This window comes from Mus musculus, chromosome 6 (assembly GCF_000001635.26).
Source record: "Mus musculus strain C57BL/6J chromosome 6, GRCm38.p6 C57BL/6J".
Classification (NCBI taxonomy): domain Eukaryota; kingdom Metazoa; phylum Chordata; class Mammalia; order Rodentia; family Muridae; genus Mus; species Mus musculus.
The window spans coordinates 70,115,309-70,133,154 of record NC_000072.6 but is presented as its reverse complement, the minus strand read 5'-3'; the positions used below and the strand labels follow the sequence as shown (position 1 = coordinate 70,133,154).

General features: G+C 39.8%; 1 pseudogene, 1 gene segment (V, D, J or C) and 1 further gene; 1 reads left to right on the top strand and 2 right to left on the bottom strand.

Annotated features, from left to right (window-relative positions):
- The window catches only part of Igk (immunoglobulin kappa chain complex), a 3,171,119-nt gene that overhangs the window by 593,600 nt on the left and 2,559,673 nt on the right, over positions 1-17,846 (bottom strand).
- Amd-ps2 (S-adenosylmethionine decarboxylase, pseudogene 2) lies at positions 650-2,479 on the bottom strand (annotated as a pseudogene).
- On the top strand, positions 15,538-16,094 carry Igkv8-30 (immunoglobulin kappa chain variable 8-30). The segment is given in 2 exon segments: positions 15,538-15,586; positions 15,779-16,094. Coding segments are annotated over 2 exon segments (365 nt in total).

The following is a 17,846-nucleotide window of genomic DNA, read 5'->3' as shown; positions in this document are numbered from 1 at the left end:
GGTCTTTATATGTTACTTGACCTTTTTCCCTTACTGCTTTTAATATTTCTTTGTTTACTGCACTTGGTGTTTTGATTATTATGCGACAGGAGGAATATCTTTCCAGGTCCAAACTATATGGAGTTCTGTAGGCTTCTTGTATGTTCATGGGAATCTCTTTTTTTAGGTTAGGGAAGTTTTCTTCTATAATTTTGTTGAAGATATTTACTGGCCCTTAAATTGGGAATCTTTACTCTCTTCTTTACCTATTATCCTTAGGTTTGGTCTTCTCAACGTGTCCTGGGTTTCCTGGATGTTTTGGGTTAGAACCTTTTTGCTTTTTGAGTTTTCTTTGACTGTTGTGTCAATGTTTTCTATGATATCTTCTTCACCTGAGATTCTCTGTTCTATCTCTTGTATTGTTTTGGTGATGCTTGCATCTATGACTCCTGATCTCTGTCCTAAGTTTTCTATCTCCAGGGTCATCTCTCTTTACTATTTCTTTATTGTTTCTGTTTCCATTTTTAGATCCTAAATGATTTTGTTCATTTCCTTCACCTGTTTGAGTTTTCTTGTAATCCTTTAAGGGATTTTTGTGTTTTCTCTTTAAGGCTTTCTAGTTTCTATCTCTTTGCCTCTGTTCTTCTGTATTTCTTTCTTTCTTTTTTTCTTACTAGACAATTAAACAAACTTTTATTGAGGCTTACATTGTGGTACAGAAATACATTTCAGCTGATTAAAAGTCTAACACCAACAAAGAGAAATTATGGCATCAAAACTTCCCCACCTGTAATTAGACTAGATCACTAGTTTACCTACAGTTGTTCTAAGCTTTGTTCCACACAAACCTATGCAATTATCAACATTAGAATTCTTAATTAAGATGGCAAAATCAGACCTCAAGCCAAAATCTACTGGGTTACAAAATCCAGCTTAAATAAGCACTGGCCCTCCAAACAGCAATTTAAAATAGGTGCTGTGCTCATTACAGAATCAGACAGATAAAGCTGATCGAAAGCTTCCCCAAAGAAGCCTTCAATCAACACTGTGTAGAAAGAGTCCATACAGTGTTCCAACCAATTGATCTCAAACCAAGTAGATTCTGTTTAGAAACGCTAAAAAAGTGCTTTGTTATAAATACTGAAGGAACAAAACATCACTGCATCAGTCCAGAAAACAGAAAACAGTCAGTCCAGAAAACAGGAGGGCAATAAATAGGGAGTTCAGTCCAGTCTTTTCTGTTTAAGTCCCACCAACATTCCGACTCTTCAATGCCCATTATTTCTAGTGCCATTAAATAGATTCAGAATAGTGTGCCGTTCCATCCATTCATCCATTCACTATCTGGCTGAGTAACCTGGAGAAGTTTCCTTCCTCTGCTCAGTCATTCATCTGATAATCTGAAGGCCATGGTGAAAGGAAGACCAGAGACCAGCCGACAGCAGGACAGGTGGAAACCACAGATTCTCGTTCGAATCAAAATCTCCTTTAGTAAAACCTCATGGCAACGGCAGCCTTTACTGAGGTCAGGCTTAGGACTACGTATCTGCTTTGACATAGTGGACATTCCTATCAATTAGTAAGTTAGTGAAGGCATGGTAGGCACTCCATTAATGCTAATTAAGGTGTGCTGCACAGCCTATCATTTCCATGGAGTTTTCTTTAATGGGTTCTCCTTGCTCATCTCCCTGGAGACTGAGTTCTTTTTATTTGATACATTCAGTTTTGTCATTTATCTTCCACAGAAATTCATGCCAATAAAGAGACCACATTCTTATGTCTTAGGAAAAAAAATTAATCAAGGGACCATCTCCAAACTCTCATCTGGGATTGTAAGATTATAATATAAGCCCACAGTGTAGCAGTGTATTGCTTCATCAAAGGTGGTGGAAAAACCATAGGACTCTACATGCAGGAGCAACTATTAAAACAGCAGAATATGAAACAAGCAACTGGAGTCATTTTCTTACAAAGACTCAACTTGTGGAAGAAAAACTTTAATTGCCATCATAAAACACCTGTATGTAGTAAAAAATGGTTTTGAGTAACATTAGTAGAGAATATGCCCTAGAAAGTAGAGGTAACTGGATGTAAAAACTCTGGCATCAATTTAATAGAACAGTCGCAGATGTCAGCTGAGGCCGCATCTAATGGGGACGAAAGCCTTGTTTGTGGGGAATTTTGGATGATGCCTGCAGAAATATTACACTGTGCATAAACCAAATTGTATCATTTTCACAAGTGTCGTAAAGATTCATACAGTTAAAGTTCTTTTCTACATGCACATCAGTTCCACAGCAAGAGTGACATAGAACACCTAAACACAGAAGAGAGCATTCAAGCAAGATAACTAACTCCTTGATATAATAATGCATACACTTCAAAATGATTACACTATCATTACACCTAGGCCTTTCTGCAACTACGAGGTGGTGGTCATGGTTAGCATGGCCCCCAGGATCAGTATCTAGAAAGCAGCCACCATCTCCTGTGTGTCTTCTTTTTTTGCATTTTTTCTTCTTCATTTTTCCTAGTCAACTCTGCTGTTGTTGCTGTTTCTTAGAAAAACTGGTAAAAACAAAATTGTAATCATTGAACATAGCACTCTGGCAATCAAGACCTTTAAAGTCGTCAATCTTCTGGGGCGAAGAAAGCACTTGTGACATTTAGAACTCTGATTAACAAACAAGGTGGTCACAAATTTTCCTGGCTTGAAGACTTCCACAACTTTCCTGATCAGGTCGTCATAGCAGGTCTGACTTAGGTTTGTTTCAAAGCTAACATAAGAAAATTCTGGTTCTGGAGTGATATGAATAGTCCAATATGTTCCATCCGATTTCATTCCATATATCGAGTAGCCACAAGAATTAAACAGTGTGGCATCAATGACAGAACCTGGTATCAGGTCATGAATTCCACTCTCACGAGTGACATCCTTTGCAGTAACACCATCTTTCATGTAGAACTGGTCCATAACTGCTGGGTCAAGCTCATTCATCAGAATTTCCAGGGTTTGATCTGGCTGATTGATTACTCGGCTCTCTGGGAAATCCAAAGCATACAAGCGCCAGCAGTCAGAATTCATGCATCCCATACAATATGCTGCTTTATTTTGGAAAATTGTATTAAGAAACTCGATTTCTTTCTCGAAATTCTCGTGTGGAAGGGCTTCATGAAATTCTTATGAGAATAAAAGAAACTTTGAATTGGGTCAATCCCTAGCAAGCTTCAACAGGGGAACCAGTGCTTTCAGTAAGAGATGTACCAGATCAGTACCAGATGTCTTCAAAATGAAACGTTCCTTGGAGAAAAACATGCCACTCTCACTGAGTACATAAACTTCCTGCTTGTCAGTCTTTGTCACACTTATGATTGAGCACTGCACATCCTTCAAAAGGACATCCCACTCAGATCTTGGGATGGTACGAAGATCCCCAGATCCCTGTCTTGCGTCGGACTGCTGTCTGGAAAACAAGACCTCCAGCACTTTCTCGATCCCTTCGAAAAAAATGTGCAGCTTTCATCACCGTGAGAGTAACGAACAGCCAACAACCACAGAAAATCAACTAAATTAAATCTCTTCTCACGCCGCTCCTGCCGCCACTGCGGATTGTTCCATCTGTGTTACTAAAGTTCAGGTTCCTTTTTTTTTTTTTTTTTTTTTAATTTTTTTATTTGTTATTTTTGGCTTTTTGAGACAGGGTTTCTCTGTATAGCCCTAGCTGTCCTGGAACTCACTTTGTAGACCAGGCTTGCCTCGAACTGAGAAATCTGCCTGTCTCTGCCTCCTTAGTGTTAGGATTAAAGGCTTGCGCCACCACGCCTGGTTCCTTTTTTTTCCCTATAATTTTATGTTAACTTTTTTTTTTTTTTAAAGGACTAATAAAAATTTCCTGGCTATTTTTGTGAGCGAAAGTTGAACGTGAGTCTGTTGGAAATAGAGGCAGATACAGTTCAGTCTCTTGTAGTCCACTGTTTTCCTGTTAGAGAGAGTTGAGCGAGCGCTAGCTAATGTCGCTGGCCATACTGTGTAAGCCCTCCTGTATTTCTTTAAGGGAGTTATTTATGTCCTTCTTAAAGTCCTTTATCATCATCATGAAAAGTGATTTTAGGTCTGAATCTTGCTTTTTCAGTATGATGGTTTATCCAGGACTTGCTATATTGGGAGAATTGCGTTCTGATGATGCCCGGTAACTTTGATTTCTGTTGCTTATGTTCTTGTTTGTGCCCTCCTTCCAGCCTTGAGCAGGTTGCTCAGACCTGGCTTGCCACAGTTGCTAGCCCACCTAGGGTGGAGTCTTACGACCTAGGTAAAGTCTATTGTCCTGCCACATCTGCAGCTTTCCTCCAAGACACCACTACCTTCTGAGAGGCTGAAACTGTTTTCCTGACACTATCCTGTCAAAGCAGGGATCCTGACAAAGCAACAAGATCCTGGTGTGGTGGGGCATGGGTTCCCCCCCTTTATAATCTCAGACTCATAAGTAAATATTGGCCTTGATCAGAACTTTGTCATGACTTGTAATTTCTCTCCCAGCCTTAATCCAAAACATCATCTTTCCTTTCAGGAACCCAGTAACCTGTGGCCAGTTGTGGCTACACTTGTCCTTACATCCCACCATCTGGTTATCTATTGTGCTACCTGCCCTGGCTATATCTGACTGGAGCTTGTCCTTTCTGTGATACTAGTTGTGTCAGAACTTCTCAGAGTCAAGCTGTTTCTGGGACATTGAGATCTTGGTGTGACCAAGCTCCTGTGATCCTGCGATCCTGTGACCTTGGGTGTGTTAAAGCACTTGGGAGTGGACCTTCCTTTGGGTGTTGTGGGACTAGCTGTGGAGTTTGCTCATGGCACTGGCCCAGACCAGAAGGAACCCATGCCACTGGTCTTGAGGAGTTCCAGCATGCCTGGGTCCCATGAAGTTATTTTTTTGCCTGCTGAGTAATAGTCCATTGTGTAAATGTACCAGATTTTTAAAATTAAAATTAAATAACTTGTTTCACTCATTCTTTGGTTGAAGGACATCTAGGTTATTTCCAGTTACTGGTTCTTATGAATAAAGCTACTATAAACATAATTGAACACTTGTCATTGTGTTAGGCTGGAATGTCCTTTGGTTATTTTTCCATGAGTGGTATAGATGGTTCTTAAGGTATGTTGATTTTCAATTTTCATAGGAACTGTTATACTAATTTCCATAGTGGCTCCTAGAAGTTTGCACTCACACTTGCAATGGAAGAACATTCCCCTTGCTCCACATTCTTGCCAGCATGAGCTGTCACTTGTGTTTTTGATCTTAGACATTCTGACAGGAGTAAGATGTAATCTTAAAGTATCTTTGATTTGCCTTTCCCTTATGGATAAGGATTTTTTTTTAATATTGCTTTAAGTGTTTCTCATCTATTCAAGATTCCTCTGCTTATATCTGTACTCAATTTTTAAATTGAATTATTTGGCTTGTTAATGTCTAATTTCTTGAGTTATATTTTATTGCCCCCTCCCCCAGAGTCCACCCTCTGACTGTTTTCACACCCAAAACCCACTTGCTACCCCTCTTCCTCCACATGGATGTCCCCACCCCTCACCCCACCTGACCTCTAAACTCCCTGGAGCCTCCAGTATATTGAGGGTTAGGTGTATCATCTCTGAATGCTCTGGGAGCAGGTGATCCTCAACTGCTCTGAGTTTAGCGGGTCCTCTAGGATGGGTCACAATATGTGTCTTGATTGGAGCAGACCAGCTAAGAGTCTGCCCCAGCAGAAAGGACCAGGCAAGGGGCAGAAGGGACAGAAGGGGAGTGCTTTTTGGGAGGGCAGAGGTTTGGGTGGGTCATGGGTTCAGAGTTGACCACTGGTCTCTGAGCAGCAGCTCTGGGACTCTGGTGGAGGAGGGGGGGGGGTCTTACCAACTGCTCTGAGTGCAGCGGGTCTTCTAGGATTGGTCAGGATATGGTGTCTTTACTGAAGTAGACCAGCTAAGATTCTGCCCTAGCAAAAAGGACCGGGCAGAAGGTCGGAGTACAGGGTTTTAATGTATGACATAATGATTCTCTGGATTTCCTTGGTATCTATTGTTATGGCCCCCTTTTCATTTCTGCTTTTATTAGTATATACATTCTTTTTCTGTATTTTACTTTGTTTAGGTAAGGGTTTGTCTATTTTGTCAATTTTCTCATTGAACAAAGTTTTGTTTCCTTGATACTTTGTTCTTTTCTTTTTGAATCCATTTCATTAATTTCAGCCCCAAGTTTGTTAATTCTTATTGTGTACTCCTCTTGGGTGAGTGTGCTTCATTTTTCCCCTATAGGTTGTAGTGGTATTGTTGAGTTTTTTTATATTTAACAATTATTTATTTCTATTTTTCCTGCTGTATCTACTTCTTCTAGTGTATGTTTAAATCCAGAGATTTTCTCTTCCAACTGTTATATTTTTTTGGTTATACTTGTTTGTGTATTTTCTGTTTGCTTACCCAGATTTTCTATTTTATTTCTATTTTTCTATTTCTATTTTATCTTTATTGCTTTTTTTGTTTCTGTTTTCGTTTTTCGAGACAGGGTTTTTCTGTGTAGCTCTGGCTGCCCTGGAACTCACTCTGTAGACCAGGCTGGCCTCGAACTCAGACATTCACCTGCCTCTGCCTCCCAAGTGCTGGGATTAAAGGCCTGCACCACCACTGCCCGACTCTCTTTATTGCTTTTAATTTTACATTTTCAGGTCTTGGGCAGTTCCATTCATTTCATTTATCCCTGGCGGTTCCTTTTTTGTTTTATTTTTTATTGTTTTCTGATTTTGTTTGTTTTGTTTTATTTTTTCTAAGGGGTTTTATTAATTTCCTCTAATGTTATATTTTCTAATCCTTGATTTTTTTAAAGGGATTCATTTATTTATTCTTTAAGGACCTCCATCATTTCCATAAAGTTGCTTTTAAGGTCATTTATCTGTGCTTCAGTTGGGTTGAAATAGTAGGGTATTCAGGGCTTGTTGTAGTAGAGTGGCTGGGCTCTGGTGTTGACATATTGCCTCAGCTCTTGTTGATACTCTTCTTTTTCTTAATTAGATATTTTATTTGTTTACATTTCAAATGCTATCCCCTTTCCCAGTTTCCCTTCTGCAATCCCGCTCTCCCATTCCCCATTACCCTGCCTCATGGATGGTGCTCTCCTACCCACCCACCCACACTGGTCTCATAGCCCTAGCCTTCTTCTACAATGGGTCATCAAGCCTTCACAGGATCAAGGGCCTCCCCTCCCACTGATGCCAGAAAAAGCCCCTTCAGCTCCTTCAGTCCTTCCTCTAACTCCTCCATTTGGGCCCCTGTGCTCAGTCTGAAGGTTGGCTGTGAGCATATGCATCTGTATTGGTCAGGATCTGGCATAGCCTCTCAAGAGACAGCTGTATTAGGTTCCTGTCAGCAAGCACTTTTTGGCATCAGCAATAGTGTCTGGGTTTGGTGTCTGCATGTGAGTGAGATAGATCCCTAGGTGGAGTATTCTCTGGGTGGCCTTTCTTTCATTCTCTATTCCACTCTTTGTCCCTGTAATTCCTTTAGACAGGAGCAATTATGGGTTAAAATTTTGGAGATGGATGGGTGGCCCCATCTCTCAACCAGGGGACTGTGCCTAAACTCTGGATATAGTCTTGACAGGTTCTCCCTCTCCTTTGTGGGGTATTTCATCTAATGTCATCCCTATGGGGTCTTGGGAGGCTCTTGCTTTCCTGGCATCTGGGACTATCTGGTTGCTCCCTACCCCCAGCTCCCCATCCACTACTGCTATACACTTCTGTTCAATTTCCTCCATCTCCTCCATCTCCTCCATCTCCTCTCATACCTGATTCTGCCCCTCTGTTTTCTCTCCACATTCTCTGTTCCTCCCAAGGCCCTCCCATCTCCACTTCCCTTGATTATATTGTTCTCCCTAAGTAGAACTGAAGCATCAACTGTTTGGTCTATTTCTTCTTAAGCTTCGTGTAATCCATGAGTTATATCATGGGTATTCCATACTCTTTCGTCTCACTTATCAATGAGTACATATCGTATGTGTTCTTTTGTGACTGAGTTAACTCACTGGTATAATATTTCTAGATCCAATCATTTGCATGTGAATTTCATGAAGTAGTATATATATTCAGAATTGAAGTTCATTTTGGTACAAGGAACTTATTTTTCCTTTGATGTGTATGAGGTGTCTTTATTTTTTGATAACTTTTAGTTGAAAGTCAATTTTATTTGATATTAGAATGGATACTTTAGCTTGTTGATTGTGACCATTTGCTTGGAAAATTGTTTTCCCTTTTACTTGAGATAGTGCTGTCTTTGTCACTGAGGTGTATTTCCTGTATGCAACAAAATGCTGGGTCCTGTTTACATATTCAGTCTGTTAATCTATATCATTTTATTGAGGAATTGAGTCCATTGATATTAGGAGATATTAAAGAATCATGATTGGTGCTTTGTCTTATTTTTGTTGTTAGAGGTAGTGCTCTCATGTGTGTCAGCATTCCAAGGAGACCAGCTCTCTTCCAGTTGGATTTGGGTATAGAGACTTGTGGCACAGGGTCAGCTCTAGGTCCAGATGGAATGTGTCGATTGTGTTCTTATTATGGCATCTGGTAATTTGATTTTGGGAAGATTATAGGCTTAGGTGCTGATTTTTGAATTTGTCTTTTTTGGATTTATGTTTTGTTTCTTGGTTTCTGTTTTCTCTCAGTTCTTCTGGAGTAATCTGTGTTTAAGTAGAGTGTCTCCACCTTGCTGGATTTCTGATGGCCAGTGTAGACTCTGGTGCAGCAGGAAGATTCTGCATGAGTTATGGGCTGGAGTTCTGCTGACCAGCATAGCTTCTGGTCTGGCTGCAGACTGGGGTTCTGGTGGATAGTATGGCTTCTGGTGGAGTAGATGGCCTACACAAGAGTTGGGGTCTGGGATATAATGAGAAGGGGATGAGTACTGGTTGGGTATAGGATAGGAAAAGACAAAGGGAGCACAAAGTGTCTGAAGATAAAATGGGGTACTTAATGGGTTTTGGTAGCTTCTGTAGCCTCAGGTTGATCAGGAGGCTTCTGCCAGAGTTGTGGGCAGAATATGGTAATAAGAATAAAAGGGACATTTGGAGGTGGGCTAGGAAAGCCATGAAGTTGTGTGGCAGTCTGTGGAAGTCTTACCAATATGGCCTTTGTTGGGATAGGAGGATTCCACTGAAGTTGTGGAAGCTATACTTTTCAAAGGCAAGCCCCTCGTGCCCTCACACTAGCCCTCTCTTTTTCTTTCTGTCATCTGCCACTTACAATATTAAATTAATCAATTAGGTCAGGATTTCACAATTCATTTACATGGAAATGTTTGGATCTAGCAGCTGGTATAAAACTTCACACATGCACCGTTAGTTGGACAATTCCAAAGCAAATTATAAGTGTAAGTAAATGCTTTCTGAGATAACACCCAGAACTGAATCTAATTGGCATACATGTGGAACTGAACAACCTGAACATCTAACAAAATGATAAAAGTGCAAAACAACCATACAATATTCTTAGAATATTATAACAATTGATAATTCCCTGCATGAAAGTAAAGTAGGTATTAGCCACCTGAAACACCTGGAGCTCATCCACTGTGCAGACAGCTGTGGGTTTCCGGTCTGTTCAGATCATCCTCAATTCTCACTTGTCCCATGTACAACACCTTGCTCAGAAATTCTTCAGTGATCTTTGATCATGGTTGTGAACACAAACAGGGCAATCGATGACCTGCAAAACTAATCTGCTGCTATTTGAGTTTCTGTAGAACAGACTTCAGCATTGATTATGTGGTTGTGCATATGTTTAGGCAGGCGACAGTGGTAGAAAAAGTACACAATTATAAGATGTTTCTCACATCAAAGATGTCAGCAGCCTATCAGGTTAGGAGCTTAACGTGAAGATGAATTTTCTTTAGACATCTGTATCTCCTAGTGACACGTGGTTCTTTGATTTCACTATTAAATTTCTGTGGCGGAGGAACAAATGATCATTAGTTAAGGAGCTCATTAGTAGTCATACTTTTAAGTCACAAGTCTAATGACCACGTGACTGAGATTTTGGCTAACGGTCTTTCCATATCTAAATAGAGAAGTTGGCCATGGTTTGAAATATGGCCTCCTTCTTCTCCAAAGCCATCACAGAAGACTGTTCTTCACATCAAGTCATGTTCATATCATGAGCCTTATTGAGTTTCTTTGAGTCTAGAACTAGAGTTTGAGGGATTCTGTGATTAGTTTAGGTCCACTTAGATAAGATCTCTCTTAAAGTCCCCTTCTATCAATATAGCTATGAAATCTTTTGTTTAAAGATTTTTATTACTGTCTTCTTTCTTTTTTATTTCTTTCCTTTCTAATTTTTTATTTATATTTCCAATACTGCCCCCTTCCAGGTCCCCTCTCTAAGAGTTCTTCACCCCCTCCACCCTTCCTTTTGCCTCTGAGATGGTCCCCCAAACCCACCACTCTCCCACCACCCCACCCTTTTTCTTCTGCACTCCCCTTCCTGGGGTATCAAGTTCCTACAGGATTAAGGGCATAATCTCCCACTGAGGCCATACAAGTCAGTCTTTTATTACATACATGCTGATCAGCTGGGGATTTGCTTCTAGCATCCTGTGTAGGGCTGGATTAGTCAAAAATTATTGTTTAAATTTGGTTTTCTCATGGATTATCTTGGCTTCTCCATTTACGGTGATTCAACATTTTGCTGAGTACAGTAGCATGAGCTGGTATTTGTGTTCTCTTAGGGTCTACATGACATCTGTCTAGGATCTTCTGGCTTTTAGAGTCTTGTTGAGAAGTCAGGTGTAATTCTGATAGGTGTGTCTCTATATGTTACTTGGCCTTTTTTCCTTACAGCTTTCAATATTCTTCCTTTGTTCTGTACATTTGGTGTTTTGGTTATTATAAGGGTGGGACATTTTCTTTTCTGGTCCAATCTATTTGGTGTTCTGTAGACTTCTTGTACATTTATGGCCATCTCTTTCTTTAAAACATGGACGTTTTCTTTCATGATTCTGTTGAAGATGTTTGCTGGCCCTTTGAACTGAGCATCTTCTTCTTCTATTCCTATTATTCTTAGGTTTATTCTTTTCATTGTGTCCCAAGTTTCCTGAATTTTTTAGGTCAGGAACTTTTTACCCTTTGTATTTTCTTGTACTGTTGTGTTGATATATTCTATGATATCTTTCATGCCTGAGATTTTCTTTTTCATCTCTTGAATCCTGTTGGTGATATTTGCATCTGTAGTTCCTGATCTCTTTCTTAGGTTTTTCCATCTTCAGGGTTTCCTCCATTTGTGATTTCTATATTTTTTCTATTTCCATTTTTAGGTCTTGGACTGCTTTTTTTCAACTCCTGCACCTATTTGGTTGTATATTCCTGTATTTCTTGAAGGGATTTATGTGTTTCCAATTTAAGGGTTTCTATTTGTTTGCCTGAGTTTTCCTGTATTTCTTTAAGGAACTTGTTTATATCCTCCTTAAAGGCCTCTTTCATCTTCATGATATGGGATTTTAGGTCAGAATCTTGTTCTTTGGGTTTGTAAGTGTATTCAGGGCTTGCTGTGGTAGGAAAACTGGGTTCTGATGCTGTCAAATTATATTAGCTTCTGTTGAATATGTTCTTGTGCTTGCCTTTCAATATCTGGTTATCTCTGGTGTTAACTGGTCTGGGTGTCTCAGACTGGAACAGACCTCCTTGGATGCAAGTAGAGCTGTGTGACCTGGGTGAGAGAAGGCCTTTTGGGAGGCAGGCAATGCTATCTTTTGTTAGGGAAGGCCTCTTCTGTCCCTGGTGAGAGAGGGTCTCCTATTTCCCTGGTTAGGGTAAATTTCCTGGGAGACAAGCTGGCTTTGGAGTCTAGAAGCAGAAGGCACTTTGATCTGTGTTCCTGGTCATGGTAGAAGTCCTTAAAGTTAAGTAGGCTGGAGGGAGGGGGACAACATGCTGATCTGCTACAGGTTCAGGTAGAGGTGCAGAATGGAAGGATGATGGGGCACATGTAGTGTGGGATAAATCTCATGTATGCTATGCTCTGAGGAGTCCTAGATGTTATGGGTATTGGGGTGAGGGTCTCACCCATGTTCCTACTTATGGCAGATCTCCTGGGAGACAGATAGGCTGTGAGATCCTGTGAGGGGCAGGCTCAGTTATATCTCCAAATTTCTGAATCCTTTGCTACAGTCTTCTGTGTCTTCACCATCCAGGGCTCTTAGTTCTAATTCACATGTAAGCAGATCTGCCTGAGCAATAGAAAAACTGAGATGTTCCAGGGCTGCTGGGCAACTGTGCTGCTGAATGCTGACTTGTGCAGGACCACCATAGCTAAGAAACTGAATCTCAGCAAAGTTTTATGGGTCCCATATACATATATACATATAAGCATCTACTGAAATGGGTTTCTATATGATCTCTCAAATGGCCCTTAGTGCTACCTATCTTCCTGTATTCTCTCTCTTACCTTCCTCTTTGAACACAGTACTAGTGTCTTCATGCCTACTGACTAGTGTTCATGTTACTGAAAGATATTCCTCATTTTACCAGAGGAGAAAGGTAACCTAATTAGAAACCCTGTGATCTTCTGTTCAATTGAATTTAATGCTCTCTCCAAGAGATGCAACCCAAGCCAGGTGGTCAAGAAAATGCAACTAGATAGGCCATGGGTCTAAGTGAAACCCAGATGCTATAGTTCTGAGAAGGGATACAGCAATGAAATGAAATCATTAGGTTGACATTTTGTTATACCCATAGATCAAAGCATTGCTTCATCATTAGAGAAGCTTCTTCCTGCAGTGGATGGAAAGTAATATAGAGACTAACAGACAGACAAAGTAGAAAGAGTGAGATCTTGGAGTTCAGTCCTACATGGATTGTTTTCATCAAACTCCTCCCCTGAGAGCTCAGAGATCTCTGTAGATGAGGAAGCAAAAAAATTTTGAGATGATGGATGACATAAAGAAAACACTGTCCTCTAGACACAACAGGGCTAATGCACATATGAACTCTCAGAGACTGTGGCAGGACACCAGTCCAGTACAGGCAAAGCTAGGAGGGGTCCAGGAGTCAGACATGGAAATGGACATGAGCTTTCCTCTTTAACCATGAAAATATCATGTGACCACCATACTGCTGTTTCCCTTATATGATTGTGTGTTAGCACAGATATCTGAATATGCCTATCAGAGATAATTTAATGTTTTAGACCTGAGAAGTAGATATATATAATTATATATTTAATGCCATATAAATGTGAAATGCATAGTGGTTAAATGTATATTTGATTTTCAGTAATATTCTTGGCTCAATGCTAAATGTTAATATTGGATAAACACTTTGCTTTGGATAGATAATGCCATGAGCTGCCTTGCAATTAGTTGACTAATAATACACATTTTTGAGTGTTTACGTCTCTATAGACTAGACTGTCCTAGATTAGACTTGCTATGCACCCAAGGCTGGCCTTAAACTCATGATCCTGCTGTTTCTATCTCTCAGTTTCTGGGATTATAGACATGAATATCCATTCCTTGACAAAAAAATATTTATTTTTTGTTTCTTTTACTTTTTACATAACATTGGCTCTATAACTTGCTTCACACACACACACACACACACACACACACACACACACACACACACATATATACACATATGTATTCATAATCCAATAAATCTAAATCTTGGAAGGTTATTTGATTTCTCTTTTTTCTATTATTTTCATTTATACCTAACTTTTTTCTTTTGGATGGCACCTATCTTTGATGTTGGGATCTATTGGTCTTGGCATATTTATTCCTTGATTTAAGAAGGCTGCACCCCTTCTGGAGAGTTTTTTTTCCCCAATGAATATATATATATGACCCGTCCAGCAGGTCTAGTTATTCGAGGGTCTCGAGGGGACCTCCTCCTAATAATCAAATGGGGGGGGGGGGTAGAGAGAGATGAGGGCCTTGTGCGAATAACGACACGGAAACCGTTCTGGAATGCATCAAAGCCCCAAATGTATTAGCCAGGCCCGAGGTTTAAATGCACAAGAAAAAGGGGAAGTGCCTTTCAGCAGGAGGACTGGGGCAGAGGAAATGCACCTCAGCAGGAGGGATAGGGCAGCGGAAATTTTTCCTTTGGCGACTACAAGGGGAAGCAGGAACTTGGTGGTATCAGGGTACATCTTGAGGTCAGGACATCTGGTGCTGACTTAGGGCTGGAACAATCTGTGGTTGTTCTCTGAGCAGTGTGTCTGATGGCCTACTTTTGACCCCCTTTTCTTCTCCGGGGGAGAGGCCCAATTCAGAGATCAGGACAATAGCATTGCCTTAATAGCTAGATGTATATGTATATCTCATTTTCTTCCCCCCTGCCTCTATGAGGGTGCTCTTCCACCCACCCACTCCCATCTTCCTGCCCTGACATTTCCTTACACTGGGACATTGAACATTCTCAGGCCCAAGGATCTCTCCTCCCACTGATGTCCAACAAGGTCATCCTCTGCCACATATGCAGCCAGCACCATGGGCCCCTCCATGTGTATTCTTTGGTTGGTGGTCCAGTCCCCAGGAGTTCTGGGGTGTCTGGCCAGTTATCACTGTTGCTCCCTCCATGTGGCTGCAAACTCCCTCAGCTCCTTCAGTCCCTTCTCCAACTCCTCCATTGGGGATCCCCGCGCTCTTTTTAACCTGTTTACTATGTCAGCAAGACCATTATAACCCACTTACAATATTGCTAATTTTTAAATTACCCTAGAATATTTATTTCTGGAATTAAATACTCTTTCAATTTTGGTCTACAATCATGATTTTATGATTGTTTAATTTTTTTTCCATTCTCCCATTTTAGAGCGCTGTTTAAGTTCCACAAAGTAGAAGAAAATACTTATTAGTTTATGCTAGGGTTATATTTGCCTTGAGATTAAAACTTTTTAGGTCCCAAGATTAAATTATTGTCTTCCAGGATTTCCACAGAATAAATTCTGAGCTTCTCTTTTCATATCAGTCCCATTTTTAGTCTGTAAACACAATGTCCAACGCACTGTTCATAGGCTTCAGAATAGGTGTCTTAGGAGATGGGAGATACTGAACAAATTTAGCTCCCATTTCCTTTTTTTTTATAATTTTTATTTTTTGCATTTCCTCTTTCCCAGATTCTACCCTTACTATCTTTTATTGCATGTTTTCTTCTATGTTTTTTTTTTTTTGTTTCTGTGATTTTTTTTTTAAAATAATCACCCTAAGACTGTCAATCTGAGGTAACTCTCCTCAAAAGTTAACTGACTTAAATGTCTTTGATTTTAACTGAATGCTGCTGTTAGAGCACCTAGTACTTTGCTGTTGAAGAGCTATAAGCTGATATCTCTCAGTGATCCCTCTTGCTCTCTGTGATGGCATTTTTGTTGATTGACACCATCCACTCTCACACACACTGCCCAGGCATTTGCTTTTGTATTTGCTGGCTGCTTTGCATAGACCCCTCCAGCCTAACCCAGCTGCTCAGAATTTATAAACCAGTATGAACTGAGCAGCATCAGACAGGCAGGGGAAGCAAGATGGATTCACAGGCCCAGGTTCTTATGTTACTGCTGCTATGGGTATCTGGTGAGAAATTTAAAAGTATTATCATTTCAGAGTTACACCTTTTTATATAAGAAATTTATACTATGTGCAAGTGTGTAATATTACTTCCATAATAACTCTGACAATATGACATTACAAAGACCTTTGACAAATTTCAACTGTTATAATAATCTATTTGTGTATGTATTCATGTTCACTTTCTACTTATTTCAGGTACCTGTGGGGACATTGTGATGTCACAGTCTCCATCCTCCCTAGCTGTGTCAGTTGGAGAGAAGGTTACTATGAGCTGCAAGTCCAGTCAGAGCCTTTTATATAGTAGCAATCAAAAGAACTACTTGGCCTGGTACCAGCAGAAACCAGGGCAGTCTCCTAAACTGCTGATTTACTGGGCATCCACTAGGGAATCTGGGGTCCCTGATCGCTTCACAGGCAGTGGATCTGGGACAGATTTCACTCTCACCATCAGCAGTGTGAAGGCTGAAGACCTGGCAGTTTATTACTGTCAGCAATATTATAGCTATCCTCCCACAGTGCTTCAGCCTCCTACACAAACCTCCTTGAGAATTTCACCAGCTGCCTGCATAACACACAGTCCTTGGTCTGAACACTTCCTCTTTCTTCATGAAAGCCAGCATGCATGAAACACATGTAAAAATTTCAGAGTCCAGCAAAGGTAATTAGTTCACCATCTCTTGTGTTTTTTCTTTCTTTTTCTTTTTTGGTATGAAAAAATTTTGTATGAAAATACAAAAAAGAAACTCAGTATTATCTTTCTGTTCTTCCTGTAACACATTACCACAAACTCTTTTCCTTGAATATGAGCGATTCATCTTTTTATAGTGCTGGAGTTCTGGTTTTCAATATGAGAGACTCTATGGGCTGAAGTCAAAGTATTGTTAAACAGCACTTTAGATTGGAGGCACTAGGAAACAATGCTTTTTTTTCTTTTTTTTTTTTTTTTTTTGCTTTGACTACCTTGTCTACTTCCTAGAGTACATTCTTGCTTCATTACCTATGTACACTTCTCTATTTTTCTTTTTTTTTTTTTACTTTTTCATAAATTCTTACCTTTTTGTACTTGTGTATATGCATAGGTGCACAATTGCCTTGGCACATTTGTGGAAAATCAACTTGCACTTGGTTTTCTCTTTTTGTCATATTTGTTCTTGGGATCAAATTAAGTTCTGATGTCAGGCTTTTTGGCAATTGTCTTTGCCATCTGAGCAGTCTTGCAGTCTCTTAAATTTGTTTACTAATATACATACATCATGTACAAATTTCATAAAAGCAATGTCTTTCAAGTATGTCTTATATTTTCACTACATCATCCAACTGCCCTGATTTTTTCCTATTATCTCTTTTACTCTAGTCTGTCTTATACTTTTATGTACATTTATATATAAATACATACACACACACCACATCTATCGATGTATACAAACACACAGACTCATTCATATATATGCACACATACAGAGTTGTACCCACATATACATATGCCTGTACATGTACACACACAAACTTAACACACAGCATATTTAGGATCCATAGAGAAAAGAAAATGTGATATTTATTGCCCCTATTTCTGGGGCCAATTCTCCCTCTAAAGTCTTCTTATATGCTTTCCAACTGTGAAGACTGAAAAGCCTCTGTACTCTAATGTTGGATATAATTTTGTATTACAATATGCAAGCTACCAATTTTTACCAATTTTTGAATATTAATTAATAGAGTTTAATGTTTTTAGAGGGTAATAATTTGTGCTTCTCTGTAAACAATATGCTAACTAATCCAATCAATATTCTCATTAAGAAAATAATTGAGTTCATATTTTGGAGTTATATCATGGAAAAACTGCCTTATAGACTACATAATATTGCTGGAGGATCTACAAATATCTTAAAGCTTTTTGCATAGGAATCAGTGTGTCCAAACTTGCACGATGTGTCTGTGTCTAGGAAAATAGCTATTCTAGGCATTTCCCAAGGAAAATCTTAGAGTGATGTACTTAGTGTTTTCTTCAATGTGACAACACATCTGAGAAAAGCAGCTTAAAGTCAAAGATTTATTTTTAGCTCATAGTTTCTGTTTCAGGCCAAGGTATATTGGTATCCTTACTGTGAACATAAATGAGGTTGAATATCATAGATGAAGGAACTCTGGGGGGAAAGCTGCTCTCCTCATGCCAGCTGAGAAGCAGAGTAAGTTAGGAAGAAGCCAGAGACATGACCCAGTCTTTAGAAGCACCCCCCTTGATCCTGAAGTAGCACAGACCTCT